The 8,612-nt window shown below is 24.9% G+C and overlaps 1 protein-coding gene across 1 annotated transcript in view; it reads right to left on the bottom strand.

Annotated features, from left to right (window-relative positions):
* Positions 1–8,295, bottom strand: part of LOAG_17644 (CBR-KLP-4 protein) — a gene marked incomplete at both ends in the record, with an annotated part of 12,970 nt that extends 4,675 nt beyond the window's left edge. The window contains 21 exons of the mRNA XM_020450306.1: positions 173–268; positions 520–634; positions 1,301–1,443; positions 1,563–1,737; positions 1,849–1,989; positions 2,121–2,191; positions 2,493–2,570; positions 2,881–3,061; positions 3,354–3,532; positions 3,824–3,958; positions 4,368–4,472; positions 4,629–4,764; positions 4,967–5,065; positions 5,257–5,364; positions 5,598–5,710; positions 5,940–6,074; positions 6,336–6,423; positions 7,034–7,214; positions 7,358–7,450; positions 7,874–7,944; positions 8,255–8,295. Coding sequence (XP_020306032.1) covers positions 173–268; positions 520–634; positions 1,301–1,443; positions 1,563–1,737; positions 1,849–1,989; positions 2,121–2,191; positions 2,493–2,570; positions 2,881–3,061; positions 3,354–3,532; positions 3,824–3,958; positions 4,368–4,472; positions 4,629–4,764; positions 4,967–5,065; positions 5,257–5,364; positions 5,598–5,710; positions 5,940–6,074; positions 6,336–6,423; positions 7,034–7,214; positions 7,358–7,450; positions 7,874–7,944; positions 8,255–8,295 — 2,484 coding nt within the window. The remainder of the gene's footprint in view (positions 1–172; positions 269–519; positions 635–1,300; positions 1,444–1,562; positions 1,738–1,848; positions 1,990–2,120; positions 2,192–2,492; positions 2,571–2,880; positions 3,062–3,353; positions 3,533–3,823; positions 3,959–4,367; positions 4,473–4,628; positions 4,765–4,966; positions 5,066–5,256; positions 5,365–5,597; positions 5,711–5,939; positions 6,075–6,335; positions 6,424–7,033; positions 7,215–7,357; positions 7,451–7,873; positions 7,945–8,254) is intronic.
* Between the last annotated feature and the right edge of the window lie 317 nt (positions 8,296–8,612).

Here is an 8,612-nt window from a genome sequence, read left to right as displayed (position 1 = left end):
TTTATTACCTATTTCTTTTTTTTTTTTTTTTTCTTATTTGTTGTTTTAGACTTTGGCCTAGATTTTTTTATTGTTCTTTAGACTTGGCTAGATATCTTTTTTTCTCTGTGTGTTTTTTAAAACTTAGCCAGATAATTTTATCTCTTATTATTTGTATTATTTTAATGCTTACCTGTTGACTAATAATTGGAACATGATAATCAAGCCTCATATCATGAAGTAACACTTCCAAAAATACATTAGCAACACCAATTAAACTATGATGCTCCTATAATTTTATTTATTCGATTTGAAAAATAAACACCCATTTTGTTTTCTCTGTTTGATTTAATTTTAAATATAAATACAATTATTGAATTAAATGTTGATTAATAAATAAATTAAGTAAATTAATTGATTAAAATTTTAAACAACAAAATTTGCTATTATTTTTACTTATAATGAAATATATATCTCCGTTTTTCTTTTCTTTTTCTAATTATAATTTGAAATAATAAATAACAGGAAAAGATTTATCACCTGACTATCAAAAGCATTTTCAATAATTGGCTTATGATATTCATTTATATTAAAATCATCTTCGAGCGCAAATTGTTCATCCTCTACCAATTGTTCCGATGTTGATGCATCGTTCCTGCATATTAATTACATTTAAATATGTAGTTGCTTAAATATAATTGGTAATTATTTAAATATAATTGCTTGTTTGCTGGACATTATTAACGATGTTATTATCAATATATAATTTTACGCCAATCATTGTACTAATTAATTAATTAATTAATTAATCAATTATTCGTTCCTTCAATTTTATTATTATTTCTCTTTTCGAAAAAAAAAGTGACATATTAGTTCTTTTTTACCAAAGATTTCAAAATTTTCAGTAATCTAGTATGTTTCTCAATTTCGTTTGACAAATGATATAATTAACAGCAATTAACACTTAATTTATGATTTCATAATGAACTCAGTGATAAACTGAGTTATCACCAAATAATCATAAATTCATATTTGATAAATATATATTTTAAATAAAATAGGAGAACTTGTGAATTAGATTTTTAAAAAAAAAGAAAAGATAGATGAAGCCTTTTTAATTAATCCAGTTATTAATTAAAGAAACTTCATAGATATGTTATATATGAGAAAATACCTGAAATATATATTTTAACCATTGATACAAATAACCGGAAAGCAATTTGAACAGGATAATTTATCCGTAAACATTATTTTTTCAGAAATTCAATACCCCAAAAACTCAATATTCCGAAAATCATTTCAAAAAGAAATTAAATAATACCTTTCCATTCCGGTTATTTTTTCGTTATACATTTCACGCATATCAATTAATTTATTTTCTAATTGGGCAGTTGACCATAACTGATAACCATCAATACCGGTCCGTTTTACCACAATAAACGGTTCACAAACAAATCCTCCTTCCTGTAACTATCACCTGTTTATCCGGAACAAACTAAATAATAATGATATTTTTCTTTTTTATACGATATTTATCCATATCACTGTCATGAATTTCGAAATGAAAATACGGAAAATATTACTTTTATTTTTGATGGCCTTAAATTTGCTGCAGGAATTTGTAAGGTGACATCATAAGTGACAGGACATCGAGATGGTGTTAACTCAGCAGTAATCATATTAGCTTCACGAGCTAATGCATTAGCACGTACAATATCACTTTTCAAACGTATCAAATTTTCTTTGAACATTTTCTCCCTGAAAATAACAAAAAAAAAAGACCGAAATAATTTCAATTTTCAAAAATAGCTGTGACTATATTTCAAAAAGAAAAAAAAAGGACAAAGGTCAAAGGGTATTAAAACTAACCTATGTTGAGCCCAATTGAAGAATTTTGATCGCATGCTAGCTTTTGGATTAATCGGAAAACCAATAGACGGGAATTGACATCCAGGTGTACTTATTGGTGTCAAATATCCGAAACTTGGTGTTGGTGTTGAAGGTGTAAAGCTGAAATATTTGAATTAAACTAAATATATGCAATAAGTAATTATCGAAGAAAAAATTGCTAATTTAAGATATACATTAAATGAAATTTGAATAAAATAATCTTTGATCAATAAAAAATAAATGATAAAAACCTTTGAGTAAGTCCCTGAATATATTTTTCGAATGCTTCATATTGTTGCTCCAATGCTGCCTGTTTTTCTTCCTGGAAAATTTTCATCTTTTTCCGCTTTTTTATTACCTTTTTAAATATTTTAATTGCAAATTTTAAATTTAATTGAAATTTGATTGTTATATATGCTGCTATAAATCGAAAACATTTAATTACATTAATCTATTATCTCATAAAAAAAATTTTCAAAAATATCAGGAAATCAACAATTGAAAACATATAAAAAATTAAATTTGAATTTAAAAAAAAACTTTTTAATTTCAATTTTTCTTTTCTTTGTATATCATAAAGTTTAAGATGAGAGAGAGAAAAAAAAAGAAAAAAAAGCACAAACTTCATGCTTTTTCGTAATTTGTTCCATATATTGATCAACAGCTGTTGTAATTGGATTCGCATTTACACCAGAATTTACCTAAATGTTTTAAATTATTTTTATCTATTAATTATTATCAATTATTCTTATAAATTAGAAATCATTTAAATTAAATAATGAAATTGTTCTTATCATTAAAAAATTTTTTTTTTTGTGATTATAAATAATTAATTACTTTAAAGTTTTTCTTTTTTTTTTTGTCACAAATTAGGTTAAATTTATACAATCCATATATAGTAGAATAGCAATATTTAGAAGTCATTTGAATAAATTTTCTTTTTTTTTTTAGAATACTTATAAAAAATTAAAATAATTTTTTAGCATCGAAAATTAAAAGAGAAAATAAAACCTCTTGCCAAGCATCATAATAATCGAATAACATTGCATTTGATTCTTCTATAATAGAAGCGCTAATGTCAATCGTTTCCTTTGGACAATTAACACGAAAGAAATGATTATTACCAATTAGAAGACGATAACCGTTACGAAGAAGTGTTCGTTCTGTTATCAAATGTCCATTTACACAAATTCTGAATACATATAAATTTTTTAGTTTAAAATTTAAAAAAAAAAAAAAAAGAAAAAACCCTTGAATACCGTATGCTTCTGAATAAATTATTGTTAATGATTGAAATGTTATCATATATCAGTTATCTAACAATAAAAAATTCACTATAATTTACTAAATCATAATTGTTGTCTTTTTTTTTTCCTTATCAATACTAATTAATGGTCTTATGATAATTGTAAATGATGTTGAAAATGCTAATGCTTAATTAATTTAACAGATTAGCTTCAAATTTTATTGAATAATTAATAAACCTGGCTTTATCATCAAGTTGTTCAATATAAAGACGCTGTTGATTATCATTTTCAACAATTTCCAATAAAGCATGACGATGCTGTACGCCAAGTCCTTGAAGGATAAAATCAATCTTTTCATCGGAACCAGTTACACCTTGTTGTTGTTGTTGTTCTGCACTACCAATGATAGCTTGATGCTATAATTAGCAAATTTTATGCTTCAAATAAATTTACATATTTGAAAAGCATCCAATTATCCTTTTTTTTTAAAAAATACCTTAATCTTATCAATTTCATCTCAAATTTATCAAATATTCCTTAATCTTATCAGTTCCACACAGTGATTACAGATATCTTAATGTAATGCAACATAATTATCATTTATACATTTGATGTTATCAATTCTATTTATCAAATGATTAGATTAAACTTTACTATAAAGTTCAGTATAATTTAAGTATTTTGTAAAGAGTAAAATGAGTAATTACATTTATGTAATAGACAAGAAGTTCATTTAACGATGGATCAGCATTTAAATTAACCAAATAAAATCGATCTTTTTCAACTTTTATACCAGAACCAGCCACCGAAATACCAATCTCAGCCAAATCTTTTTGTCTTTCCTAAAAGTTTACTTTAAAAAATTTATTAACGAAAAAATCTTTCGAATTACTCTTATTTATTCGTGATTCTTGACTTTCTGATCTTATCACATTTCGACTTTCTTATAAAAATTTTCTACTCAATTTCTTATCATTTCTTATCACAAAAAGTCTTGTAACAATGATGCTATGATTTAATCATTGACAAAATTCTTTAATCAAACACTTGTAGAGAGACTAATGGAACGAAATCAGAAGACTTATCCACCAAACATCTTTATCAAATCTTATCTGTCAAATTAGTCATATCAAAAATGATATCTATCAAATCTTATCTGTTAAATTGATATGATTAATTATATATACATATAATTAATCATACCAATATACCAAATCTTATCTATCAAATTTATCATATCACAGTGGTTACCCGATAAACAGTTTCTGTATCTTTTAGCCGTTCATCCCATGATTTATTCATTAACTCTACCAAACGTTCCGATTCCGCCAATCGTTCACGTAATTCTTCTGTTTCCTGATAATATAATATTTGCTTAGCATTCATTTATGAAGTAAATTCATTAGCGTAAATGACTTTAACTTTAAACTTTTTAGCATTAACTGTCACAGAGCTAATTTAGCTTAACAGGTTTTAATCAAATAAACTTTCAAATTTGTCACCAATCCTTACATTCTGTTCTTTGACAGTTTGTGATATTTGTGCTCGTAATGTTTCCACTTCTTCACGTAATTCACGTATGACTTTAGCATTAGGATCTTCGTTTATTATGGCATGATTTACGATTTTCGTAGCTCTATCGGCATACCTTCAACAATATGGGAAAAAAATATTCCGGATTAAATGAATTGCTCCAGAAACAACAGGTAATATGATTTTTTCGAGTCTTAATTTTCAAAATTTTACGCAAAAAAAAAATGCTAACTTCATTTTTCACTCAATTCTTTTATTTTCCCATCAAATTTCTAGCATTTTCTTTCTTTTTTTTAATTGGATTTGTAATTATCAACCTTAATGTAGATAAAGTTTCTTCGTAATTATCCGCTGCAGGTGATATTGTCGCAATCATCACCGTTCGACTATTGCCTCCTAAACTATCTTTTAGCAACCTGAAAAACAATTAACAACAACCGATTCGGAAAAGTGTTTTCTAGTCTTTATGATTTATCTATTTCTTAATAGTATTGACAGGTGGCCTTCATACCTGTCAACAGGTATACACAAAAAATTCCATCATTGTGGGAACGAAAAATAATTTCCAATTTAAGATATCATTTGATAAAGGTAATGTGAGAAATACCACGTTAATACGGAATCTCGATATGGAATAAATTTCTGTTTCGACATTCCGTTATTATGTGAGCGTTCCGCTAGTGCGGAAATTACCATTCCAAGTGTTGTTAAAGATCTGCAATTTAATTCGTTCGTTATTTCAATGTTTTATTCGTAGTGCAATAATTAACGTAAAATTATTTATCGATAATAACGTGCACACTTTGCACTTTGTCGTTACGTATCACACGTAGCATGCTAACGTTACAAAAGTTACGCAAATATTTCGTAGAAATACATATCTGTTAAATCAGAAAATTATTTTGATCAACAAATTTTTCCGGTTGAAAAAAAATATTTTACAAATACTTGTTGATATTTCCGCCTTCTTCCAGTCTTTTTCCAACTGCGCCACTTTTTTGAGCTCGTTCACTTCCGGCTAAATCCACTAGTGATATTTTACTCATTTTCTCACCAGTAAACTGAAAATCGGAAATTTCAGAGTTTTAGAAATATTTGAATATTATTTATTGGAAGATTTAAAATTCAGGAAAAAAGCTTTTGATTAAGCTAATAGTTTTCTTTTTTTAAAAAAAAAAACTGTTCATACAGTCAAAACGAAAAACCGATCAGCAGATGAAAAACGGAAAGAATAATGGATAATCGATTAGCAGATGAAAAACGGATAAAACATGGAAACTTAGTACATACTCCATTTTCCGTATCCGTAATAGCTTGTGTGAGACGAATATTGAATACGGCATGTGAACGACTACTTTCCGTATTCATATTGGTTGCAGCAACCGTTCGTGATTTATTCCCTTCCTCTATCAAAGATGCTATTTGCTGGAAAAGAAAAAAAACAAAGGAAAAAATATGCTGATATCTGATAAGATCAGATATGTCAACCACTCACATATGTCAACCTCCTTCAATTTTACAAATTATCACAACAATGATTATATTTTTGAATAATTTAATATGTCATACATATTTTGACAAATAAAAATATATCTTTCGAATCGAATAATTTCTTTTTAGTTTCAAAATAAATTTTTTAAATTTTATCAAATTTAAAATAAATTGATTTAGAAATAAATGACAAACTTCAAACGATGAAACAGCCAACACGGATAATCCATCAACCATTGGACCGAGAACTTTATGCTCTCGAACTTTCAAATTCTTATTTGTCCTAAAAATTTTTAATAATTAATTTCTGATAATGTGATGATAGCATTTATAAAATTTAATTTGTTCTAAAACTATGAAAAATTTTCATGTGGAAGTTAAATTTTAGCATGATAAAATGCATTAATGCAAATTTAAATGATAAGAAACAAATAAATATCATTTATTATCAATATTATAATATCAATCAATAACAAACATATTGTTCCATTCTGATAATCCATGAAGGAAATTATTAGCATAAATATTTGATAAATAAAAAGCAAAAAAGAAAACAGGTAATAATTAAAGGGAAGAATAGAATAGTATTAAAGGGAAAATTAAAATATGAAAGTTGAAATAAAAAAAAAAAAGGTTGAAAATTATAAAAGTTGAAAATTGAAATATGAATTAAAGGGAAGAATAGAATAGTATTGATAATTGAAATATGATAAGAGCGTTAATGATGTGATTAATGTTGATAAGAGATATTATTCCAGATGATAATAGATATATAAGGATATTGTTATTATTCAGAATTATATATATTTATTATCATAATTTCAAATACGTGATATTTTGGATTTCGAATATATCATAGAGATATTTTAACTGATTAACTTTATATCACTTACTTTTTAGGATCCAAAAGATCGCGTACTTTTTCGTTGTAAATTTCCAAATAGGAAACTTCTACTTTAAATGCTAAATTATCGGAAGTTAATTCATCAATTTTTTGAAAAATAGAACAACAAAGACGTGGAATAATACCAGGATTCTCTGCTGTACCCATCATTGTATAACTTTTACCTGAACCTAAAAGTAAAAAATATTTAATTAATTATTTACAATAAAAATTTAACAATTAAATTTTACATTTTTTTTTTCAAACATAAACAATTTATGAAATTTACTTTATTTTTTGTTTTATCATTGAAAAAAAGAATTGATAAAAATACCAGTTTGTCCGTATGCAAATATGCAAGTATTATAACCAGCAAATGCATTGATAAGTACGGTAGAACCAACTTGTTGAAATACTTCATTTTGATCTTAAAAAAAAAAAAAAAAACATAAAAAGAAAACAAAAATTAGTTAATTAAGATAATTTTAAATTTGAAAATAAAAACTCATTTGATTTCTTAAAATTTCAATATAATGCAAATTTTACAATTCTTCAATCATACATACTCTTTTATTATCAAATTTGAGAAAATTGAAATATCATAGATCTCCTCGATGCTAAATATAAGCTAATGGTCAAAAAAAAAAAGAAAGAAAAGACATCTTATTGGACAAGGCTCATAAGCCACAAAACAGTATCTAAATATAAATTATTGGCTGAAAAAAAAAAAAACAATGTATTCATTTTTATAAACCATAAAATAATTAATTAGTGATTAGATTAATTATACTTAACTTTTATCAAATTTATTATAAGTGATGATATTTTAGGATAAAATGAGAATTCATACCGATAAAATTATTTGCAGTAGGATCCAAAGAATTAAAGCAATGATCGTATGCAAAACTTTTGGGTTGCTTCCTAAAAAAAGAGAATTCATATTTTTAACAAAATTAAATTTTATTTTGCAAAAGCAAAATATTTCTCTTTCACTTTAATTTTTACTTTTTAATATTTTTAAATTTCATATTTTACTTAAAAATATGCAAAAATTTAATATAAGTTGTAATATTTGAGGATAAAATTCCGGGAAAAAGTTTAAAGTCATTGCTATATTTATTAAGTTAATTAAATTTTGATCAGTCATTTTTTTTTTTAAAAAATGATAACCATCTAATTAATAAATAATCATTAAATCATAATGAAAAATAATTTTTTCATATTAACTTACTCATCAATAGGATGTCTTAGAATTGTTTGTTCATCCATCATTGTTACGATACATTTTGTATTCAAATCTCGTTCTTGAAAAAAAGAGAAAATTAAATTTAAAAAAGAAAAACTATAATTATAATTAATAAAATTAAAAGAAAAAAAACGAATGAATGAATGACTTTAAAAGAAATAAAAATTTTCCATAATTTTTTCCTCCTCTCTCTCTCTCTCTTCTTTTCCATTTCTTTTTTCCTTTTTCTTCTATTATTTCAAATAAAAGCATAAATTTAAAAAAGAAATATAGAAAATATATGATTAATAGGAAATACGATAGTTGTTTAAATGTGATAACAAAACAAGAAAAAGAAAAAAAA

Source organism: Loa loa (assembly GCF_000183805.2).
Source record: "Loa loa unplaced genomic scaffold supercont3.107, whole genome shotgun sequence".
In the NCBI taxonomy this organism is placed as follows: Eukaryota; Metazoa; Nematoda; class Chromadorea; order Rhabditida; family Onchocercidae; genus Loa; species Loa loa.
This window is presented reverse-complemented; position numbering and strand designations above follow the sequence as displayed.